This window comes from Amphibalanus amphitrite, unplaced genomic scaffold (assembly GCF_019059575.1).
Source record: "Amphibalanus amphitrite isolate SeventyFive unplaced genomic scaffold, NRLGWU_Aamphi_draft 001084F_arrow, whole genome shotgun sequence".
NCBI classification, from domain to species: Eukaryota; Metazoa; Arthropoda; class Thecostraca; order Balanomorpha; family Balanidae; genus Amphibalanus; species Amphibalanus amphitrite.
Window position 1 is genome coordinate 55,124 of NW_024882578.1, and position 23,769 is coordinate 78,892.

General features: G+C 51.3%; 4 protein-coding genes across 18 annotated transcripts in view; 2 read left to right on the forward strand and 2 right to left on the reverse strand.

Moving 5' to 3' along the window:
• The window catches only part of LOC122369919 (potassium/sodium hyperpolarization-activated cyclic nucleotide-gated channel 2-like), a 55,801-nt gene extending 48,591 nt beyond the window's left edge, over window positions 1-7,210 (forward strand). For all 8 annotated transcript variants that reach the window (XM_043345081.1, XM_043345080.1, XM_043345075.1 and 5 more), the window contains 2 exons: window positions 1,733-2,006; window positions 5,276-7,210. In XM_043345081.1, the coding sequence (XP_043201016.1) occupies window positions 1,733-2,006; window positions 5,276-5,594 (593 nt within the window). In that variant the 3' untranslated portion in view covers window positions 5,595-7,210. The remainder of the gene's footprint in view (window positions 1-1,732; window positions 2,007-5,275) is intronic.
• A 257-nt stretch (window positions 7,211-7,467) lies between these two features.
• LOC122369920 (mitochondrial inner membrane protease subunit 1-like) lies at window positions 7,468-10,029 on the reverse strand. Of its 2 annotated transcripts, none has more exons than XM_043345084.1 (2): window positions 9,939-10,029; window positions 7,468-8,608 (listed from the first exon to the last, which is right to left on the reverse strand). In XM_043345084.1, exon 2 carries the CDS (start codon window positions 8,486-8,488, stop codon window positions 7,991-7,993), a length of 498 nt encoding a protein of 165 aa, XP_043201019.1. In that variant the 5' UTR covers window positions 8,489-8,608; window positions 9,939-10,029; the 3' UTR covers window positions 7,468-7,990. The 2 variants fall into 2 exon arrangements, with proteins under 2 accessions (XP_043201019.1, XP_043201020.1); XM_043345085.1 differs by having other exon boundaries at window positions 9,884-9,952.
• Window positions 10,030-11,945: 1,916 nt separating this feature from the next.
• On the forward strand, window positions 11,946-19,242 carry LOC122369914 (dual specificity protein phosphatase MPK-4-like). Of its 4 annotated transcripts, none has more exons than XM_043345060.1 (9): window positions 11,946-12,005; window positions 14,574-14,702; window positions 15,427-15,552; window positions 15,753-15,849; window positions 16,058-16,144; window positions 16,337-16,485; window positions 16,787-16,941; window positions 17,353-17,482; window positions 18,040-19,242. In XM_043345060.1, exons 2-9 carry the CDS (start codon window positions 14,666-14,668, stop codon window positions 18,189-18,191), a joined length of 933 nt encoding a protein of 310 aa, XP_043200995.1. In that variant the 5' UTR covers window positions 11,946-12,005; window positions 14,574-14,665; the 3' UTR covers window positions 18,192-19,242. The 4 variants fall into 4 exon arrangements, with proteins under 4 accessions (XP_043200995.1, XP_043200993.1, XP_043200994.1 ...); XM_043345058.1 differs by having other exon boundaries at window positions 11,946-11,976; XM_043345059.1 differs by having other exon boundaries at window positions 11,946-11,964.
• A 692-nt stretch (window positions 19,243-19,934) lies between these two features.
• The window catches only part of LOC122369915 (homeobox protein extradenticle-like), a 70,831-nt gene continuing 66,996 nt past the window's right edge, over window positions 19,935-23,769 (reverse strand). For all 4 annotated transcript variants that reach the window (XM_043345065.1, XM_043345066.1, XM_043345064.1 and 1 more), the window contains exons 8-9: window positions 23,616-23,677; window positions 19,935-20,922 (exon numbers count right to left, since the gene is read on the reverse strand). In XM_043345065.1, coding sequence (XP_043201000.1) covers window positions 23,639-23,677 — 39 coding nt within the window. In that variant the 3' untranslated portion in view covers window positions 19,935-20,922; window positions 23,616-23,638. The remainder of the gene's footprint in view (window positions 20,923-23,615; window positions 23,678-23,769) is intronic.

Here is a 23,769-nt window from a genome sequence, read left to right on the forward strand (position 1 = left end):
ATTTTTGGCTTTCGTTTGGTTTCATTTATATGTTAAGTTTTACCGCCCTCTCGCCCCCTGATGGACATCGTACCAGATCAACTAATAGTTGGAAGAGTCATTAAATTCTAGCAATCACTCATTATTAGCTTACCTGAGTGAAGCATACTCTGGAATTCGGATAATGGCATGAAGGAACTGCGAAATGAACGAGCTATCAACAGCTTTTTATTGCTCTCACCTCAGTAGGTAAAGGCCATATCAGTATTGATTGAGATGACAAGATGAAAGCATAGAACTATGTAGGTGACGCAAAGATGCATGGGGTTTGCACTCTCCATCTCACTGCATTGGGCCTGATTTCTTGAAGCGTGTGTCCGTTGCAGGTGCACATGCTCAGTCAGATTACGGTGAATCCGCATGTTCAATACCAACTGCACGCTGTGTATCAGGGTTGTGCTTGACTCATGAGTCGAGTCAGAAATTTGACTCAACTCTGACTCAAATGAGTCAGATTTGAGTCGAGTCGGATAAAATGTTGAGCTGTTGAGTTGAGTCAGAGTTGAGTCGGACCAAAATATTAAGGTGTTGAGTTGAGTCAGAGTTGAGTCAGTAAAATGACTTTTGACATTGAGTTGAGTCAAGAACATTTAGGAACATGAGTCAGCTGACTCAACTTTTTAGAAACAATATATAGTATAAGTTTTTCATTCTCCCCTCGCTTAATAACTTAGGCCTGGCCCTGCTGCCAGATTTTTTTACCCCCCCCCCCGCTCAACAATTTTTTATCTGAGTCAATTTTGAGTCAACACACTTGACTCAACAACAAATTTGAGTCAAGTTTGAGTCAACTCATATTTTCATTGAGCCGCTTGAGTCATGAGTCGAGTCAAGGGAAAAATCAGCTCCTTGTTTGAGTCAGAGTTGAGTCAGGGCATTCTGAAGTTGAATGATGAGTCGAGTCGGCAAATTTTTTTGAGTCGAGCACAACCCTGCTGTGTATGACGGTCTCCAAAGTCGTCCTGTTTCCATAGTAACAATTGTATACAAGGATGCAATGTAATTTTGCTGTGGCTCCAGGCCAATTGGTTGAACGGTATGTTTCAGTGTACAATTTTAACTCTGCTTTGAGAAGTTAGTTGATAAAGCCAGATGATGCATTGCATTGATGCAATGCAGTTTGTCGATTGTATCGTATGCAGACGTTTTTGGAGTTAATCGGCATGCCAGTTAACTTTACTTCGATGCACGTGCACGACATAAAGGCATGATTGCCCATGAACGGAAAAAATGATAATTGCTCGTTTATGAATGCCTCTATTGTCAATGATATGAAGCCCATGTTCACTATTGTGACCAGCACATTATGTTGCGCCTGTTGCTGTCCAGGGATGCATTTTAGACGAGTAGGCATTTCTCCCGCTTGTAATTAGCACGTTTTCCTTGTCTTCGGGCGAGGCGGGTCCCATCAGTGGTCTGTTGCTTGGAGGGAACCAGATGATGGGTTGTAGTGTGTAACTCGTGATGAGTTTAACATAAAAGTAAAGAATTTTAGCCTGAAAGAAACACCTAGCAATGGAAGCAAAGGATCAAACGAATTATACATACTTGCTATCCATTCTATTTCATGCAGCTATTTCGACAATGCAATTAAACGGTTCAAGCTGGACGGAAGAGTTACCCGAATGACCTTGTCGTAAGTCTATCATCTAAAAAGGCGTCCACATCTCACCTCTGCGCCGATCCTCTTCAGGTGACATTATCATCAAGGAGGGCACCATCGGCAACAAGATGTACTTCATCCAGGAGGGGATAGTGGACATCACCATCAACGGTGAGGTGGCCACCTCCCTCAGCGACGGCTCCTACTTTGGCGAGATCTGCCTGCTGACCAACGCGCGCCGCGTGGCCAGCGTCAGGGCCGAGACGTACTGCAACCTCTTCTCCCTGTCCGTGGAGCACTTCAACGCCGTGCTCGACAGCTATCCACTGATGCGACGCACCATGGAGAGCGTAGCTGCCGAAAGGTGAGAAATGAACGGACTTGATGGCTTAACCTGACCTGACCTGAAGCCTACCCTTCAACGTTTCACCTGGTCTGACCTGACTGGATGTTGTCTTTACTCAGTCCGAACTAAGTCTGGTAAAATTCATGAATAACGAACCAATTTATATAAGAAAGTTTGGCAATCGTAATTTTGTAATTTTACAACACAATCGATGCAGCCGTCGACCTTTTTAATTATATGCAAGAGAGAACATCCAATATGGCTGATCATCAGCCGGGATAACTTTACGTGTTCTTATAATTGATTAGAGAGAACGTTAAGATACCCACTAATGAGAATAAAAAATGTCGTTTCCATGAGACCATTCCATTGCACCATTCTATCACACAATTTCCGTCACATCTTTTTCAGTCCCATAGTTCGTATGCATAGTTTCCATGGTAAGTCATTGGTTACAGAGCACTGCCTATTACAAGTATCTAAATACGTTTACGTTTTACGTTTTACCATGACCCGTAAAGAAAGCTGATGCAAGTGTAAAATTCGCTGCATAAAACTCATTCTTTTTTCGAAAGAATTATGTCATTTCTCAAGAAGGTGCCAGGCTCAGAGACGGCAGGATGTGACCGAAAAAGAGCACCGTTTTAGTGATACATGACACAGCTGTTTGTGAGGGCTTTTCTGGTAGAATTATTAACCCTCGCACGACCAGGCCATTTCTCATAACACGAACGACCAGGGGGGGGGGGGTTGTTACGACCCCCCCCTGGCGTTTCGAAACGGAAGGTCATAGAGCTTAGCGGAAAAAACCAACGGATTGCTCTCAACGAGATCTCGCGATTGGTGGTATATTTTTTGGTCCTAGGTCAACATTTGACCTACTTTTGACCGGTCAAAGGTCAAATTTTCGGAAAAATAGACTTTTTTCAACTTTCGGCGGCGATTGCGGCAAAACGGTGGGAGATATCGACTTGAAACCTTCACTATCGTGTTCCTTGATCAATTCTCTATCGTTTGGTATGTATTTCGTTTCCCTAGCTCTAAAAATGGCGCGTTGGGAGCGCCGGAAGTCGGCAAGGTCACAGTCGGCGGCAGAAATTCGAAAAATCAAAATTTAAATTTTTGAAATCTGATTGTATTTTTGGATTTGGGAGGTCCATTTGCTCCCTATAGAAGCTAATATTGCTGCATATTCCCATTGAGGTGACAAGAATTAGCAAAATAGTGGTTCGGGCGCTTTTCAAAAATAGTACCGGACGCTGTTCCTCTTGTGACGTCATAGCTCCGTGACCTGACCTGACCCGGTCAAATTTCTTATACCATATGATAGCCAATACTTGCCCCAACATGCATGGGAAGTTTCATCAAGATCCATCAACCGATGTCCGTACCACCGGCAGGAAACCTCGGGCGTTGGCACTCAGTTTGTGAAAATCCGGCCGGAGGCTGTACCTCTTATGACGTCATAACTCCGTGACCTGACATGACCCGATCAATTTTTTTCGGCAAAAGATGCGCAAAGGTTGCCCCAGAGGGTATTGAAAATTTCAGCCCGCTACGACAAGCCGTTTAGCGTGCACTTCGAAAAAACCTCAGGGGGGGGGGGTTGATACAACCCCCCCCCCCCTAGGCGTTCTAGGGTTAAGGTGATATGGGTTCCGGTTCTACCGTTATCATTTCTGCTTGAGCTCTCTTACATTAAGGGGAAACGCGTGCTCCGCTCAGCGGATCATTAATCTCATCTGCACTGGTTTTGACGTGCCCAAAGGCTTTGATTTCAAGTATTATCAGTCCTGTGAATGAATGAATGCAAGAATAATCTACGTGTATAGCCAGATCTTGCCAATTTACAATTGAAATATTTGTGAAGCAATTACCCACTTATTACTATTATGAATACAGTAATTTATCTTATAATAACCCATTAAAGCCGTAAAACGATGCTATCATTGGGAAGCTGCGGCGAGGAAAGCCATGATTCGAACGTGACAAAATCTGATGTAGGCACATGCCAGATTGATGAAAAATCTGACATGTGTCAATTTCCCGGAATTCCGATCAGGTTGTTTGAGATTAAAAATGTGTGACAAGCTTTGGTTTTCAGTAGGTATGGTCTTAAAAATGCCCAATCAAAAATCGCTAAAAAGGGAACATCTCTAGTAGGCCTGAAAACAATGTCATTCTTGAATCTTGATACGTACGGCTTTCGATGAAAATCCAGCCGCTAGATGGCACTAGTAGAGGCGCCTGCAGATAGACTGCACCGCCGAGCTGCCGAGCAGGACCAGTAGAACGGCTGGTTGCGGTCGGCTCACGGCGCGGCCATGCGTCAAGTTGAGCTTTCCTCCGGGTCAACCCATCCACATCATCATCTACGACTACATTATAGCTTACTTGTCCAGGCTGACGCCCACCCTCTACAGGTGTTGAAGCCGCCAGGTCCTTTATTGGACTACGCACAACCTTTTTTCCCGTTAGGCCGGGCGGTCCCAACGGGACATTCCCGTCCCACCGTGACATTCTCTACCACAGGCCGTCACGGTGGGACGGCCACTGCGGCGAGCCGTTGATTGTCCGATGATTCCAATGCCTCCACAATATTTTATCATCCCATAGACCTGCGACGGTCTTTCCGTCGCCCTCACATCAAAACCGGACAAAATCTAGCAAAAGTGGCTGACAACAGCCTGGAAGCGTAAAACTGTAGAAATATAGGAAGGCAGCAGTCTCATATAGCAGATAAATATAGGAATACATTTGCCCATTCATTGTCTTGCTTTCACAGGCTACGTGCTCTTCTTTTTTATATCTGTCGTCTATATTATGCTCTCTTATAGACCTTGGTACATTAACACATAGGTCCGTGTCACTGTTTTGACCTCTCTGATCTAAGCAGCTCTAACATACCCTCATCGTTCCTTTCACATGGCAACAACTCACGAGTACTATGTATTTTACGCTAAATTATGCCTGAGCGTCTCTCGACTAAATCTTCGAGACCAGCAATCCCCGTGAGCTCTTATTTCTTCGTCTTCTCCGTCTAAAGCTCACTGTGCGCCCGATTCTCTTCGCTGTCTTACGTAACTCACTCTGCTCGGACAGTTGTGAGTCGGGTGTAGGTAATCAAATTAATTTCTTCCACCCGGAAAACACACAATAGTACGCGATAAAAACACCAACCTCTGATCGTCTGCACCTTGAATTATCCACTATCACTAACCACTTCTAATCGCCGAAGCTTTAGAGACTAGCCACCATAATATTGACAAACCCTTGTCTTCCTACAGGCTAAATAAGATCGGCAAGAACCCGAGCATCGTCTCGAACCGGGAGGACCTGCAGTCGGACTGTCGAACGGTGAACGCGCTGGTGAGCGCCATCGCCGTCCAGGAGCCCGAGGGACCCAGCTCCGAGGAGGAGTCGGAGCCGCACCACAACAGCATCAGCCTCCACCACCTCTCCATCGGGCGGGCGCTCGCCCGGCTGCCGCGGCCGAAATCGGAGAACAACTTCGCGAGAGCCGAGGAGGCGTGTCGGCGCACCGGGCACCGTCCCTCCTTTCACAAGTCCGACATCATCTTCAAGTCAGAGGTCGGGCCCGGCTGAGTGAGGTGCGGGCCGCACGCCGGCTGGTTGGCTCGGTTACCGCCACTGCTGGCCGGCCCGGTCGCTGGTGTTGTTGATTTTGTAAGGTTTTACATAGCGCTTGCTGCCGGAGCGGGTAGGAGGGCGCTGTGGGGGACGGCCGGCCGCCACTCCCGGCCGCGCCACGCCACCTGCCGGCGGTAGAAAGTGCCTGGTCCATGAAAACACTGCAGGTCGCGCGAGAGAGTGATATTATTGTTGTTGGAGCTGTGTGCGGGGTGCCGGCCACAAACCGCGTCGGCCGCCCCGAGGGTGACTGAGGAGCTACAGGCGAGAACACGAGCGACCCTAGGCCCGATCCGATAGTACCGTCCCATAACGTGCCGCGCGCGATTAGCGTAGTCGCCTGCCGAGCCACCTAGCTGCGCTGAGCCGGGTGTTGGTGGCGCCACCTGCAGTAAGGATGTCGCCACCTGCGTGGATGCTGGTGGCTGTGCGAGGGATGTCTGCCAACCGCCGTGTGATGCCGCGCGGTGACATGGCATGTGAACGGGCCTGTGGGATAACTGGCCGCTGATCTGTACATAAGGGGCGCTGCTGGCGGCGATGAGTTGCTACGTGCGATCCAGGGGTGGCGAGACAAGGTTCAAGTTCGTGGAAAACGTATTCCTGTGCGGTGGAGCTCATCTAGGGCGTTTATTTCCCGAATGCTTACAAATGACGTGCCCAGACCACGAGGGCCTGAAAAACTCACACGTACGTGGTAAATAGTCGCCGCTTGAAGCTTTACCGCCGATTGAATCAAAGGGTTTCGTAGTGCTCTAGCAGCCCAGTCAGTGACCGATAGTAGTGATTTACAGTGAGAGTAATGCGACTCCCGGGACGTTAGGCCGGAGCGACCTATCGGCGCGCCTTCGGGCGGCCCCGTGCCCCCTGTGACGTGACATGACCTCGGCTAGTGACCTTGACCCGGACGGGGGCCCTACGATGGCCCCGGGTGTGTGCTCCCCAACACGCGCCGCCAAAGGGTAGGAGCGCGGGCAGTGGCAGCGGCAATGAACTTCGCTAAGGGGAGGCTTCACTGGAGCTATGCTTAGCCACTTCGATGAAAAGTTTTAGCCGTTCTGGAGAATCTCCCGCTCTCCATGTATCTCTTGTAGTGCTCATTGAAGTTTGGTTCGCATAGCTCACCCACACGACCACACTGTTTCTGAGGCTACGTAGCGGAGTGTGTCGATCTCCCTGGCTTGTGTGCGGCTGTCGGCTGGCTGCGCGGGTGTTCTCCCACTCGACAGTCGCTTCTTCGTGTCGCCCTAGCCATAGACGAGGCTCGTCGGGCCCGCTTCAGTGCCGCTCTGCCAGCCGCCGTGGGCCGCTCTCTCCTCTCTCTCTGCTCTCTCCTCTCTCCCCTCCAGCCGCTCAAGTCGCGCGCGCACACCAGCCGCCCCGCCCCGCCCGCCCGCCGCCAGAGGTTTGCATGCCTGGGGCGCCTCTCCCCGCCTGCAGACCGGTAGCCCTAGAGGGTAACGCGTACCTTTGTGTGGTAGGCACGAGACTCACGTTGTGATAGATATGGAGCAATATTAGCCTACCTAGGTGTAGTGCTCATTTCTGTATTATATCTTGTACAAGCAGGTATTTTTTTAAACAGAAAGAAATTATATATTTAAAGCCCGAAATGGTGTTTTGCCTGGAGCGTACTGACAAGGTGAAATGGGTGATGAAAAGTGACGATACCAAGTGACAGCGGAACACATAAGCGAATTGTGAAGGAACTGAAAACGTTCAAAGAATAACAAGCTTATCCAAGTTAGATGTGGGTAAAAAGCGAAACTGGAAACAGCAGCGCTCTAGCGATGCATGGGACCACACGGCCTCACTAAGTGACAAGCAGTTTGCACATGAGTATGTATATTGTATTGCTGGTGGATTCATCCGCATTGCAAACAATCCGCAACGTAAACGGAGGGCGTAAACGGAGGACTCCAGACTTGGTGACACACTGTGTGAGAACATTTGGTGCTATCGTTCATGGCTCCGACGTGTGAAAATGATGACTAATGTCCAACAACCCGTCCTGAGTCAAAATCTGATTTAAATACTACTTACTGATGCCACACATGATGAAAAATTAGGGTAACACGACTAATATGACTACATCCAACAAGTCCGTTCGAGGTGACTGACCGAACCGCCAATAGCTGTTGTCAAACAATTCCTACCTAGATGCCGACCGAGGAGATGACGCTCCGATCCGTAGAGTGGGAGTCATTTGTTGTCACCTGCCGAGTCCGGAGTCATTTGTTGTCACCTGTCACCTGCGGACTTCCGGCCACAGGCGGCGCTCCCGCTGCGGCGCCTGTCTCCATCACAGCACATTGCCACCGAGTCCGACCTATCCAGCACCCACACGGTCCTCACCAGCGCTGGCGCTCCTCTCTGCCGTGCTGCCGCCGCCAGCCACGCGAGTCAAACCAGCCGGCGTCGGCCGGCGGCCACAGCTTGAGCACGGCCCGGCCGCGCACCAGGCCAGCCGGCACGGCGCCGAAGTTGCGCGAGTCGTTCGAGTTGGCCGCGTTGTCCCCCTCGAGCCACAGGTGACCGCGCGGGACGAGCACGCCGCGCGTGCCGGCGCGCTCCCCGGCCACGGCTGTCACGCGTTTACAGATGTTGTTACGGGGAGCGGACGGTGAGCGCACCACGACAATGTCGCCGGCGGCGATCCGCTGTCGGAGCGGGCTGATTTTCTCCGTGACGATCACGTCGTGTGAGTAGATGGTGGGCTCCATGCTGGGCCCGGTGCAGATGACCACGTCGGCCACGTACTCGGTGGAACAGTGCACGATGCAGCCGTACTTGATGGCTGCGGTCAGGATGCCCGCGGCGCGGCCGCACAGCGCCGCCACACGCTCCATGGCACCTGGCGACGGACGCCGGTCGGTGGTGCGGCAGAGAGCAGCGGACGGACCGCAGACGGACGCGTTACAACAGCAGAAGTCGGCGGTCAACTGAGAGTGCCAGACTGCGGCTGCCTCCTGAAGCAGAAAAGGGGCAAGTATAGCTTGAAACATATACAGAAGTAGTTTGATTGAGTTCTACATTATAGCTGTAAATTAATTGTTTAGCAAAGGAGAATTGGGCTATGTATTTTTTTTTACAATGTTAAGAATGCTGTCCATTGTCCTCTATGTCCAACTCCAACCAGATGAGTTTGAGGCCTGAGCACATTGTTTGACCAGCTCAACAATATAAGGGCTGTTCATACCTGGGCTGGCCATAATGGCCAGCTAGGCGCTGGCTACCCATATCCAAGTGTGGTATAAATAAATTATTCAAGTGTGAGGAAAGAGAATGGCTGCACAGGATGGCACAGGGACTGCAAGTTCTCTGTGGAGTATGTATGCAGTGTCTGTAGGTACCTTCTGATTTTTTTTTTTTTTTGAGGACCTAAACAAGTAAAAATGACTGTAAAGACTACATATGACTTATACATATAGTGATGGATGATGCTCCAAAGATCTGCAAATGGGTAAAATGCTAAGGAAAAGTGAGATATAGACAGAGAATCTAACAGATAGAGATCATCTTTGTTAGCAGCAGCCATTCCTGTGTCAGGGTTTACATGTCTGTGAGATATGATACCTCTTCTTGGGGTGTTGCATAAGGTGGTAAACCATACTACCATGCAAGGGTAAAACCCTGTATGTTGCTGTTTTCTTAAAAATGATGACACAGATACATGATTTTACCTTTGCATGGCAGCAAAAGATTCAGGGACTGGGCCCTGATCAGCCCGGGTCTGTATTATCTCTCGCAGTAGGCACTGCTCAGTGCTCAGCATAATCAATGGCTGTTAGGATCTAGAACCAGACGAAACAACCCCCAATTCATCCATCCAGACAAATAACAAAAGACATCTAACCTAACCTAACCTAACCTAACCTAACCTAACCTAATAGTTCATCAGAGCTATTTTTAGAGGCTCATATTCGCATTTCACATAAACCCAGTTTACATAGGGTTTGTTGCAAGCTTATATCTCCGTCTGTGATGTTGCAAAAGATGCCAATGGTGCTTAACAATTTACAAAATGATCCTCTCTAAATATTTGAAGACCACTGCATCGAAATTATCGCCAAATTAACAAGCTAGAGCCTCGTCAAAAATGCTATGTAAACCGGGTTATAATCTCAGGCTACCTACTGGCAACAGAATAGGGATCGCTATTAAATGTACTTTTATTTTCGAGGCCATCTATAGATTTTATTCTATGAATATTAAGCCAGAGTTTAGGAGTTCAATATCCTTACTTTCAGCTAGCATCGATCAACTAAACATCACTCAAAATAAAGTAAAATGCCTCACCTATACTACCCCCACTTTGACTTCCATCTCCGCGAACATTTGTCTCTGATGCGCCATCTACGGCATCCAAAGAATTATGCATTCAACAGAATCCGTTTGTCGTGCTAATGACAGACAACCAATCAGATCGCTAGAAATTATTTTGTAAAGACTGCCCTTTTTATGTTTTTATCCAGATTTCCTCTTCAAATGACATTTTATGCTTCATAAAATACAGATAAATTGACTAATTGAGATTTGATACACAATTTCATGACACAAACCTTAAGAAATAAACAGTTTGTGGAAGGTCAAGGCAAGCTTTGCCTTTATTACTTATAGTTCCTGATACATTTTCTGCACATGATCCTATGACATGATCAAATGAATACGGTGTTGTTGTTCTCGCGCTCAGGCCCATGTCGTCCCCTATCTCCCTGTGTGTCCAAGTGCACAGATGATGTCACACGAAGGGGCGGAGTCGGGGGCGGAGCCTAGCGCAACGGCCGCCATATTTGAATTTGTTTTATTAGAATGTATTCTATATTTTGTGTTTGTCAATTGTTATCGATAGTTTTATGAACAGTTAGCTGTATAATAAGTCATTTATCAAGAAAAAACACATCCTGCTTGCAATTTCGATTTAAGTACGACCCGCGCCTAGATTCGAACGCACGATCTTTAGATTACGGCGCAAGCATCCTAACCACTACACTACCGCGGCGGCGTGGCGGCCGGCGGAAGGGAGGCTGCGGAGGCATGGGGGCTTTTTTACGCATTTTTGGAAAAAAACTTAACCCGCGCACCGACGGGGGGCGGATATCCGCCCCCCTCCCCTGAGGTTTTTCGCGAATAGCGGGAAAACCGCGGCGCGTAGCGCCGCGAAATTTGGTATGACTATTCCCTTATCAATTTTACACATGGTGTGCAAGTTTGAACCTCCTACCTTTCAGGGTCAGGTCACCAGGTCACTTTGAATGACCCAACCTCAAGTCACTTTTTTGCAACTTTGTCACCGTGCCAGAGCTACAGTAGATGTCGGAGGCCTTTGAAAGTCGCAGGATGTTATTAGGTCATTAGTAGCTACAATTTGTATATCTCGGAATTTTGATATCGGTGACCTAAGGTCAGGTCAATTTCGCGACCTCCCCATTATAAGTCAATGGGGGAAAAATCAACTCCCTGTTTTTACCACTAAAACGGGTCGGAATGGCCCCATATACCATACATGACTTCATATACGATCAACCTTCACTACCTTGAGGTCTGTTTTGCTGTTGGGCAGCTGTGAGGTCATGTGACGTCATCAAAGGTCACCAAAGGTTTTTGGCCAATAACTCCGTACAGGAACAAGATACAGACGCGTGGATGGTCTCATTGTGTTCAGCTCGTCAAGACGCATCGAATGATATACATGATGACCTCGAGGTCACGTGACCTTGACCTTTCGAGGTCAACATTTATATATCATTCGATGCGGATTGACGAGAGGATCACGATGATGCCCTTAGTTTGTTCCTATCTTGACTAATTCGAAAGTTATTCGAGAAAAACTCTCCATATTTAGCGCCGCCATTTTGACTTTTTCGACCCCTGTGACGTCATCTTTGACCTGACCTGAAAATGACCTTAGTAAAAATTGTAGATCTTGACCGTGCGTATCCGATGCCGTTTACCGCTTGTCGCTATCTTGCTTCGTTCTCGAGATCTCAGGGGGGGGGGGCGGTCATCCGCCCCCCCCCCCGTCGGTACTAAGTTGGCGCAGACCCCCGTCGGTGCGCGGGTTAAGGGTTTAATGAAAAACGCGTCTTAGATAATTCGAAGAAAAATGTCTCGGCTTTCCGATGATGCACTTAGTTTTGTGCTAGCTTTAGCAGAGTTTGTTCTATAGCGCTTCAAAAATCGCCCATTTGCATAGGACTTAAACGGGACTTCAAGACTTGCCCCCAGATGACGTCACGAGCTGACGTCACGATCAGGTAGAATCGCCGGACGACCCTACCTGGTATATAGGGCCTTGCTCGCGCTGTATTTGTGAGTGGTGTGGGTTAGGATTTGGGTTAGGATCAGGGTATATTTTGAGTGAAGGTTAGGATGAGCTCGTTGATATCTTTTAAGACAGAGGGTGTTGTTATTTGCTTTATTTGCAAATGATTTGCTATTTTATCCTGATTCCCGACGGGCGTTTTCAGCTTTTCTAGCATCATTTTATTGAATGCTAAGAGATGAAGTATGTTGATGTGTGAGATACAGATAGGTTACTATAGAAAATCATCTCAAATATGCAAGTTGTGAAAAATCTAAGAAAATTAACAATATCAACTTTCAAGCCATAACCCTCGCCCAGCGAGGGGGGTTGATGCAACACCCTTAAGGTTTTTCGCAAATGACGTAGAAACGGCAGCACATACTTAGCGCCGCCAAATTTGGCATAGCCTCTGGGGCAACCTTTTCACACCTATCCTGAAAATTTCAAGTCTCAGTCTTTTCAGGTCAGGTCACTCATGCTTTTGATCCTCCAATTCTGGATGTCAAGCACCTGTCGCGCTTCGAAGAACCCTGACTGTCATAACCGGGAACGCGTGCTCTCACCACGCGGAGTCCTCTACCAGCTGAGCTATGGGACCGGCTGAGCTACGGGACACTGGATAGCACTTTAGACCAAAGCCAGTCAAGCAATGGTGTTGGGGGCTGGGGGGGGCATGATCGGCATTGGCCAAACTGGAAAAAATGCATGCTATGCGGGCCAAATATGTCTGGGTGGTGTACGTAGTGGCGGGATTGCACCGAAAATTTCAGCGCACGTTCGGCGTACCTTCGCGTGCACCAAATTCGGCACATGGCAGCGGCTGAATTTTTCGGCGCAAGGCGGCCACAACTTTTGGTGAAAGATGGTCACCGAATTTAGTCGGCACACTGGTCAATCTAGCAGCAGATTCGCCCTGCGGGCGGCTCTGGAGAGTTTTCGGGACGAGACGTCCCAGCACCGGTCGTCGCGTGCTCGAACTGGCAAGCCGCCCTGAGTCCACTCAGCGGAGGAACGGCCACCCATGTGAGGCCTCAAACCTCGCTGTGGAGATAGGTATGGAAGACCCTGTTCATTGTTAAACATCGCCGAGCGTCCTTAAAACACTGCAGTGGGTTCCTGCCCACTGAGGTATCGCGGGGAATGAGAGCGCGGAAGACCTAGCGAAACAAGCGGCCACCCTGCCCTCAAACGCCCGTTCGCTGACCAGGGCGGTTCATTGTGCTGCCTCTCATCAATGGCGTTACAACTGGTCCTAGTTACTAGTCAAGCCACTCATTGGGAGCACGCCGCCGCTCCCTATCCCCGGAGAGGACCGAGAGGATGCCGTTTCGGTGCACCAGATGAGTGCGGGCCACTGGGGCCGTTCGCTCCAGTACGTGCACCAAATCGGCTGTCTCCACTCCGTGGCATGCCTGCAGTGCCCCGATAAGCGGTGCCCCGCGGCGCTCTGTGCCGTGTGCCGGGAGGAGGCTGATGTGCCGGAGCACGTGCTGTTCCGCTGCCCGGCCCCCGCTGACGCCCGCCAGCCTCGAACACACCGCTCCGCCGATATTTGCGGCCCCGGAACTTCCGGCTCTGGCCTTGGTTCACGGCACGACGCTACAGTGCGCTAAGCGTATTGAGGTATTGGGTTTCAGTGAAAAAAAAAACTTATTCGGACGCTCAAACACGGGAGGGCGTCCAAGGCCCCGGACCGCTCTGTCTGGTTGATTGATATAGCCTTGATCGGTAGATGTGCACATGTGCTTTATATAAAAGTGGCCTGATTTTGGCACAAATAGGCACCCAATTTTCAACACAAGTCATGCAAAAATTTGAGCGCAAAATTGCTTGCGCCGAATGTCGGCCTCACGGGCGTCCGGCGTAGTGCATGGATGTTTTCCAATTTCCAGTCTGCTGGGCCTTGGTGGCCTTGCGAGGCAGCCATGTCAGTTTGTCAGCCCAGGGCTGATGACACGGCTGCCAAACTTGTCCTTCAGCTTCAGTCATGGTGGCAGTGATGAGTGAGGAAAGTAGTTACAACTTACATGTTTAGTTTGACCATTTACTTTGAGATTTAGCTGCATTTGTTCATCAAATGCATATTGCTTCATCATATAACTAGATCTTTTTCTTCTTTTTATCCTTCATTCAGCTCACATATCGGGTGCGCCATGAGACTGCCCTGATGACCCTCTGTTCTCCATTATCTCCACTTTTGGCCAAGCTGATGATGACGAAATTGCAACTTTGGGTTTGGCTGTAATGAAATAGACTGGAAACGCTGCGACTACCATCGTTGCGATGCAGGCGGCTTTGCAGGTGCACTGTGATTGTAGCGGTCAACTTCCGCCGCGGACTAGGTACCTCGGCTTACGTAGACCCTCACATGTTTTGCGCAATGGCCAGTGCCAAGTAGATATGGCTGTCAACTGAACTTGAGCTACTAAGAAGTACGAAGCTGGTGAGGATTAGTATCTGGGCTCATAGCTATCCACTCAACCATTAGGACTTGACTCATATCTTGACTCGATAAATGGTTCGTAAAATAATTTGTTTATGTGTTTGTGTGCTCTGTTTAATACAGCAGAATGTTCAACACGGTATTGACGTGCAGTGCGACCTAACATGGTGCCTTGTATTTACAGGGATTTCTCTTCCAAGCTGTGTTTTAACGTACGGACTAGGGTTGCTATGTTTGTCCTAGCGGTGGAAGAAATTGGTCAGATCTTCGTCTGCCATGGACTTTAATCCAGTGGAGGATGGCCTGTTTTTAGGTATGTTCAAGTTTCCTTATAGTTGTGCGACTTGATATCGTTTTAAATACCAAAGAGATGAGTAAATTACGTGTTACAAATGGATTGCAATTTAAGTGCAAAATGCGCTAAAGAGAAACCGTTATTATGCGTGTTTTCCTGCCCCTAAATCTCCGGTAATTTAGATCAAAGGGGTTGCCAAGGGCCCAGGCCTTTGTACGCAAAAGCAGTTTCGAATTATTGTTCATCTCAACTTATGTCATGTATGATAATCTTGGTCTCTAATGCTGCTATTTTACGACGATCCTGCTCTCGAAGCTCGTCAGTAATCTCATTATTTTATAACGATGGCGGAAAGTGCAAATGCGTGCTGCGTTGAGTAAGGGTGCTAAAACCACAAAATATATTCAGAATTGTGACGTCTCTTTCCCTAGGCAATGGGCAAGGTGCAACTAATGCCCAGCAGTCACTCAAACCACCTTGGATATGTTCAACTGTGCAAACTACAATTCAAATCAATTGTTGTGCAACATGACCTTTTACGGGCAGTTTTGACTTTGTCCGAAGGCTCATATTCTTAGTTATGAAAATAATAACTGTAGAGTGACCGAGTGATAGCGTCCTCCCACCGAGCGATAGTGTCCTCCCACCGAGTGATAGTGTCCTCCCACCGAGTGATAGCGTCCTCCCACCGAGCGACACTTCCACAGTGGTGTGGGCTGACTGGTATATCATTCGCTTCCAGGTAGCAGAAGGGGGTTGCAAGATTTTCTGCTCTCCCATACCAGTTCGACTGTGAAGGTGCTGACCATCGAGAGCGATGATTTGTCTCAGATTCCATCCGGCGTGTTGGAGCATAAATTTATACAAGGTTAGTGTGTGTTTGATTACCAAAGTTGTTGCCATCAATTATTATCACTAGCGTGATGCGCTGCGGCTGATGCTGACTAAAAGCGAAATAACTTTTTGCTTCAAATTGTGAAATAGTTTAGTTGTTGTTGATGTTAGTTATATCATTTTTTGCTTCAGTCATTTTTTATTTGATGAAATTAGTGATTCTTTTCCTTTCAGTGGATGACTTAGTAACAGCTGATCTGCTCTCTCATTTTGACGACATAGTGTCGTTTATTAAGACTGGACTGCTGACATGTGCTGTATATGTGCACTGGTAAGTGACTCAGGCAGCAATCAGCATGCGATTGTCCTTAGCTTTTTTGGTGTTCAATTGCATTCTTCCTCGTCTCGTGGCTGATGTAAACTCAATCCGTACTAGTTATTAGTTGCTATTTTATTCAAACACCGATGCTGTGATATAATCCCTCAGTGTGTATGTTTGTCTCAGTTCACTGACGCAGCCCCCTTGCTGTATTCGGCAGTCGGCACGGCGTCTCCCGAAGTGCCACTGCCTGTGCCGCCTATCTGATGGCCAAACACGGGATCTCTGCCGACGACGCCGTCAAGAGGTCAGTAGTGCTGGCGTTACTGAGCAACGGATTATCGAATCTAACATCTGTGATGAATCGCTGTATCCCTCTCCTCCGGACGCTGCAGTGTTACATTACCTAACCTCTTTGAGTACATCTGTTGTCCTCTCCACCGCGCCGTCAGGGTACGCCCGGTACGCCATTATCACTGACTCGCCCCTCCGCCGCCAGGCTGCGCCACTGTCGGCCGTGCGTGAGCCCCAACGCTGGCTTCCGTCGACAACTGGAGCTGTACGAACGACTCGGGTGTCGCACATCTCTCGAGCAGCCAGAGTTCCGTCGGTACAGGCTCCGTGCCGCAGCGCAGGCCGCCGGAATGGGTGAGTCAGCAGGAACGAAGTAGTAAGACAGAGGAACAACAGTTTGGAAGTAGATTAAATTGAGAGTGATGGGTTCCTGCCGTTCAAAAGTATAGTTACGGGGAATCGGGGATGTTTTCCTTATGCCCATAGTCTCTGCTTTGCCGTCGATCGCACAATGCGTCGCATGCAGTGAAATCCCACGTTCGATCTATAAATTATTATCAGCATGCACCCATTGTCAACCCCCACCCCTCACTCCCACCGCCACCACTGCCATCACGGCCGGTATCTGACCATCCCCCACCACCTGCACCGTCAGACATCTCCCGCCTGACGACGCTGTCTGAACCTCTGCTGGTGGCTGACGCCGGCCTCCCGGGCGCGGCCGGTCCCCCGGCGGCCGTCTACAGATGCCGACAGTGCCGCACGGCACTGTTCTCCGAGCACTCAGTCGTCAAGGAGCAGGAAAAGGCGGTGAGGATGGTGAAGGGATGGTGAGATAGGGGTGATGTGGATAGACTGTGGGTGCAGCTGAGGAGTTAGACTGAGAAGTGATGATGTTACGTCTATTTGGTTTCTGCTCGGGTAGTATTGGTAGTATCATCATCGGGTAGTATTGATGAAGTAATGGGGCTACGAAAAAGTTTGTGAGGCAGTTGTACTTCGAGTTACTCTGCCATTGTGTATTCATCAACAGTTGTTTGTTCGATTGTATCTCAGCCAAATTACTACTGGTGTGGTTTATTGAGCACTCGCACAATTACAATTTTACATTCACTTGAATCATTACACCTTGTGACCACTTGAGTTGCCAAACTCAATAGCAGCCTGTACTGCCCGAGTCCCTGATTGCCCCTCCCTAACCCCACTCCGCTCCGTCCTCAGCCTGGTGTGACCGCCGGCTGCATCCGCCTGCTGCCGCTACCCTGGATGACTACCGCGCTCTGCCAGCCGCGGGGACGCCTCAGCTGCCCGCGCTGCTCGCACAAACTGGGGTCGTTCAGCTGGCTGCCCGGTAGGTGGGCGGGGAGAGGGAAGGAGGGAGGACCGGAAAGAGAGCCGCGAAGAGAGAAAAAATTACGGATCGGTCGGCCGAATTCGTCGGACGTCAGGGTTTGATTTTCCTGTTTTGTTGGGAGCTGGCTATTTCGGCCTAAAAGGGCCATTGCACTATCAGGATGTTAGGATAGGATTGACATTGGGGTGTGCAAGCCATCGACATTGATCCGCAGCGGCGGTGGGACCGGATTGCCTCGTTGGGACAGTCCGCTCGCTTCCCTAAACGGTCACCCCGGAGAGGATTTAAACGGATCCCATTGTGGACCCGACATCAACCACCGGTTGTCTGGTGGGGGTGATCGCTAGCCCGGAAAGGGAAGCGTGAGGGGATGTGGATGGGTTTGTCCTGAGAAAAACTCCTTTGAGAGAAAACTTCTTTGGACGATCTATGCAGAGAAATTGTCTCGGGCCAGCATCGATTTCTGGTCTCTTGGACGGTTGCTGCAGGTGGGTTGTCCATTGATATGACTTTGGTGGCAGGGTGGCGCATTTAAGTCCGTTCATCTCTTTCAGACTCTGGTCTACCGGAGGAGGACTTTGAGCCGTCGTTTCTCATCACGCGGTCTCGCGTCGACCACTGTCCACCACGAGTTGCTGCGCTGTGTATAGCACAGAGGCCCCTGGCGGAGAAACCACGTACTATAGTTGCGAATGGCAGTCGATAGATGACACTGACCACAGTTACGGGCCTGGTGCCGTGCGAGAGACGAGTTTGCGTCGTTATGTTTAAAGATGGGACCATTTAATATCGGACCATTTCAGAAGTTGTCAGATTTGTCTGTACACACTCTCAGTCATTGAGTGGACACCCAAGTGGCTTCTCCCATTGGATAGTCCAAGACTCGTCCATGAATCTTCGACTGCTGCCTTGTTCGTTTAATCATTTAGTGTTCGTATTTTTGCTGGCCATTAGCGCCTCGAGAAGCATCGCGCTACATAGCCGTTTGGCTCCATTGGAGTTATAAGTGACATTGTGACTGGTGCCATCCGTGGGCATAAGTTGACTCAAATCCGACGCACAATGTCGGTATTGTTACACAGTGGAGACACAATCCCAATGGTTAAGGATCTCTCACGTGATGCCTGTGATATGTGAATGGTGTGTCTGGTGGAAAGAAATGGTACTTTCCTCCCGTGTATTGCCTCCACTTGAAATGAATTCCATCTCTCGCCCTATTTTACGATATTTTTCATAGTCACTTCAATGCACCACATATTGGATCAAGCCCGGAGCTGTATGGAAACCAGTAACCCACCGTTTGAGTCAGTAACGCGCCATTTCGTATTACGTTTGGGTGGGTTATTGCAGCAATTGGCCTTTCAGTGTTTTATGCATTCGCCACTTGGCAAATTGTACTGTGAGCTTTGAGCGTTTAACGAGCGTAAAGACAGGCAAGACATATTCCATGTTCACCTCAAATGGTGACTCGCACTCTATCAGAATTATTGAGGTTGTGTTTCCGCCGTTATGATTCATTGGAAAAGTGCAGTTGATTCCTAGTACAACATGCTAAAGAGTGGCGTACCACTCACTGCCTTGCCCGTCTGAATGTCTGAGTCGCTCGTAAACCGATATTAAAGGGCGTCGGTTGGCTTTAATAACCATTGTAAAGAAATAAGTTCGCATACTTTAGTATCAAAGTGCATCGTATCGCTGTGTGCAGAGTGGCCCTTTGTCATGCAAGTGGAGAGGAAATACACAATGTTTCCATGAAACTGAACATTATTTCACTTGAAACGGGCAGGCAACTGTCGACGTTAAGCTTTCGATGAAGTTAGAGTGATTGTTTAACGACTGAAACTCCAGCTATCCGCCGGCTGATCGCAAATAAAAACACAAAATTCACGCCCAGTGTCACTGTCAGTCTTAAAAGTGTCGCCCCCATTGTCCTGCGCCCGTCTACTTCCCTTCGCCCGTGGCCCTAAAGGCACAGTTTTGGCGAACGATACGCACCAGCCGCGTCGAAATGGGCCCAGCTGCGAGCCCGTCGTCACGACGCCTCCATCGCTGCGGCAATATCCGACTTTTTGTCGCCGCTTCCGCTTTTAGATAATGGAGTTTTCGGTTGTTTTGGCCGACGCGACGCCACCGGGCGTCTCCTATCGAACGCTTGGGCTCGCTTCGCTCTCAATCGCTTCAACGATCGGGCCGTTTGAAATGGCCGGCTTCAGCGGCGAAACGATAGCGGCCTGGTGTTTCAAAAGGATAACTAATGCACAAATGGTTGTGTGAGATTGGGGATAGCACTGAACACCTGTCGAATGGACCTGCAGGCTGCAGACAGCGCTCAATGAGCAGCGTGGTGGTATGGGAGTTCCGAGTTGCACCGGTCATTGACGTCGCCTGATGGCAAACGAGTGACACATTTTCACACCTCCGTTCCGCACCTCGCAGCATGACAGAACACTTTGCAAGCATTGAGAATACTTTCTTTCTACTTCTCAGCACACATTCACAACACAGTCACTTTCATACGCAGCACGGGGGCCCTCAGATGTGAGGTTGCTATGTACGTTTGTACAAAACGTGGACACATTTATTGGGGCACGTACAATACGGTACATAATGAGTATACACGATACAAAACCGGGGCGGCAGAGCCGAGAACGTAACAGCTCCCGGGAGGGATCGCCGCTCCCGGAAAATCACAATTTGAACAAAACCTCTCGGCCGCGGCCGCGCCCCGGCGGTCGGCGCCGCCGCGGCCCGGCTCCGGGCCCGGGCCGTACGGCGCGCGCGGCACCGCCGAAACGTAATATCCATGCATGAGAGCGAACTGCCGGCTGGCCACACGAGCAAACAGCGCAACGGAACTGAGCCACGCCGGCGCAGCAGGGCATTACAAATGAAGAGCGGTGTGATCGGCGGCTGTTCGGCCCCGGCCGAGTCTGGGGAGGAACCTCCGACGGTGGGAGCTCGGCGGTCCGTCCAGCACTGTCACTGATCAGGTCACTGATGACGCGGGACGCCGGCCCGCTCAGTTCGACCCGCGTGTCCCCCGATCACTGGCCACCCAACTGGAGTTCACGGTCCACCCATCGGGCCACGGAGGCCCTCACAGTTCGCTGACTGACCCTTCCGGGGTGCACAGTTCACCGCCGGTTCGCCGGGCGCCGCCCGGTCGGCTGGCAGACTCCACTGTCCGCGGGCCTGGCTGTCCGAGTCGTGGGGCTGCCCCTGCCGACCGGCCGTGCCTCCCACCGGCTGACTCAGTCCGGACTGTCCAGCAGTCTGTCAGACCGGGGAGAACACGCGGCACGGCACGGGGAGCGTTCACCACGAGCGAGAAGAGCGCGACCCCGGCGGCCGGTCACGGTGACCCTCGGCGGGCTGCGGATTCAGAGCAGCCTCAGGTCACCGCGTCTTCCACCGGACGATCACGCCGCTGTCAGACTCTGCAACAGAAACCACCGGTCAGTGGAGCAGGGAATCTGAACACAAAGGTATCTCAAGTAGGTACCCTACTCCACGACGATCCTCCCAGAGACAAACTGTCCCAGTCATTCACACGGCCACTACATCAGGTCAAGCCGTGTTCGTAGCGCTCCACAGCGACTGGTATTGAGCGCTCGTGATGGCCGCATTTTTCACCGAGTCGGTCGGGATCAGCTTTGTCTGCCATTTTCGCGGCGTTTGGCGGCGATCGTCGGCTTGTTTCAGCCGTCGGCCGCCCGCCGGGACCGTCCGGGAGGCGAGCGTCTCTCAGCGCTCCGCCGACAACAAACAATAGCGCCGACCGGAAAAATTTCGCCGCCGCCATCTGGAAATTGAAAGCGGGACAATGGCGCACAAAAGCCGATTGTTCTCGCCGCATCGCCGTCCGGCCGGCCGAGCGGGTTGCGCCGAGAAGTCGGCGTCCGAGCTGTCGGGCGGCGCGGCGATCGGCCCGACCCTGCTCCGGCGCCGCCGCGCGGTGTTTGGTCCCTCGGCCGTCACCCTCCCCTCTCCCCGCCCGTTGCCGTCGGCCGCCATCGCGCTCGGCGTCTAATTTACGGCCGGCTCCCCGTGGCCGGGCCGGCACCCCGCCGCGCCCGCCGCTCGGCCGGTAATGAACGCCTACCTGGCCGGCCGCCGGCGGCGCGCGGCCCGACCGGCCGCGTGGTGGCCGGCCTGTGCGGGCAGATCGTACCGTGCCAGGGGAGATTGGAGATGGATGGGGCTGGTTTGAGCACACCCGTTACAGGTCGGGGACTGACGGGGTGGCTGCAGCTTACCGAAAACAGCTCGTAAGGTCGTGACTTGGTGATGCTGTTCGCCGGATGAATCGAAAGTTTTGGTGTCTTCAGTGGTTTTTGGAAAACATGTTTCTTATGAACATGTAAAATTTCGGAGTAATTTAGTTTATAAATGCCGTTCCAAGCGTGTGGCGGCATTCATCAATATAGTGCACAACTACACCGGCTACCGCAATAACTCATCGCCCAGTGTCACCAACCGTCACCACCCATTCCCTGTCTTCGCCATCGGTCTTCACTGTCACCTCACCACGGACAGCGTCACCGACCTCTAACCGGCCGTCACCGCCCGTCGGCGGCGTCACCGCCCGTCCGTCATCCTCGGCGAGGCGTCATCGCCGCTCGGCGGCCGTCGGCACGTCGCGTTCCGACACCGTACGATGATGTACCGACCCGCCGTCGATGATTAACGAGCTGAGGACGCACACGTCCGGCGCAGACGCGAATCGGGGGCGCGGCTCTGACGGGACGGTGCCCACTGCCGTCTCGCCGGCAGGCGTTGAGACAGTGATAACGGCTGTCACGGCCGTCACGGCCGACACGAACTGTCACGCTGTGTCGCATGGGTATCACACGCTGATGCGATGAATATCGATGCCGGAAGAGAATCCCATGCTGCCGCGTATGTAAGTACCGGCAGTTAGTATGTGGGAAGAGAGGAGCACAGAGTCTGTGGTTGCAGGCGGTGAGAGCAGCCAGCCACGGCACAGTGCACAGTATGCAGACAGCCGAGTGCACAGTGTGCAGACAGACTGAGAGGTGATTGGCCGCATGTCTGAGCAGGCTCCAACACATGTATCCTGGTAGTAATGTGCTTGAAGTAGGACGTCATTCACGGTCACGGATGATACACGTGGGCAGTTCCTACAAAATATTTGGCTCGAGGAAGAAATGAGTCTGGTTTCGATCGGACCAATGAGGACCAGCATCACCTCAGTCAAGTTTCACCCAAACTGCGCCAAATATCGACTTGAGGGCTCGCATCAGCCATCACACGCCGTCATCCCAACCGATCGTCTCAGACGCCGACTCTCCACCCCTAGAGCGGACGGCGAGGGAGCGACGTCTGCCATCGCGCGCCGTCTGGCCGGCCGGTCGGCCGGTGATGGGCTGTGGGCCGGTCGGCCGGTCGCCGCGCTGATGGGGCTGTTTAAATGCAGCGGTCGGCGTCGGCCCGATCCCGGGACGGACGAAGCGACGGCGATCCGACCGCTGGCCCGCCCGCCGGCCAGGCATACCGAATGGGCGCATCGAGCGCCAGACGGCGAAACACACGGACAGCACGGTTCCATTTCCGTCCCCTATTGGCGAGACATAATTGCAATTTGGCCCGAGCCGGGTGTGTTACACCCCGATCAGTCACCGGCATTCTTCATCGCCCCGTTACATCCTGGGTGCGTCCCTTCCGTCCCACAAACCTCTTGATCTCTCGACGCCATGTCCCGTTCATGTTTTTACCAAACCCGACACCCGGCCGCCCGGGCTATCCGTTTCGGTCGAGCCGGGGACAGGGCCGATAGTATCACCGATCGCGTCGCCTCCCCACCTGCCCTCACGAGCCGCTAAGGCCGACACTATCAGATGGAGCTGAGAAGACGGACGGCCTCACCCGGCCGGCGTAAATACGCTGCGCCGCAACCTACGAGCGGCACGCTGACGGACGAGCCACAAACACGACGCATGGCCACGGCGGAGACAGTGACAGTGGTGACGACGGCAACGGCGGTTTACACGAGACAAACTGTTTGATTCACCAGAGAGTGCTAAGGACACTGACCCCACCCACCCCGCACGTCTCTAACCACTGTCGCCGCCATCGTCGTCGGAACCGATGCGTCGCTGTCGACACTCACCTCGGTGGGCTGACGACGCGCCGTTAGTAGCCCATCCCCGGTTGTGAGTCGGAATAGCCGCCCTGAAAACGGGCAGACGGGATGGGTCGTCAGCGCGGAATGGTCACTGGACACCGGCTCAGAGGTCAGTGCAGTGGGGACCGGCGGAGCGTAT

Excerpts from the sequence above, each read along its gene's own strand:
- LOC122369914 (XM_043345060.1), top strand. The coding sequence starts at position 14,666 with ATGGACTTTAATCCAGTGGAGGATGGCCTGTTTTTAG. Across the intron at positions 16,145-16,336 it reads GCCGACGACGCCGTCAAGAG|GCTGCGCCACTGTCGGCCGT; the intron begins GTCAGTAGTGCT and ends CTCCGCCGCCAG. Across the intron at positions 16,486-16,786 it reads AGCGCAGGCCGCCGGAATGG|ACATCTCCCGCCTGACGACG; the intron begins GTGAGTCAGCAG and ends CTGCACCGTCAG.
- LOC122369920 (XM_043345084.1), bottom strand. The coding sequence starts at position 8,488 with ATGGAGCGTGTGGCGGCGCTGTGCGGCCGCGCCGCGGGCATCCTGACC.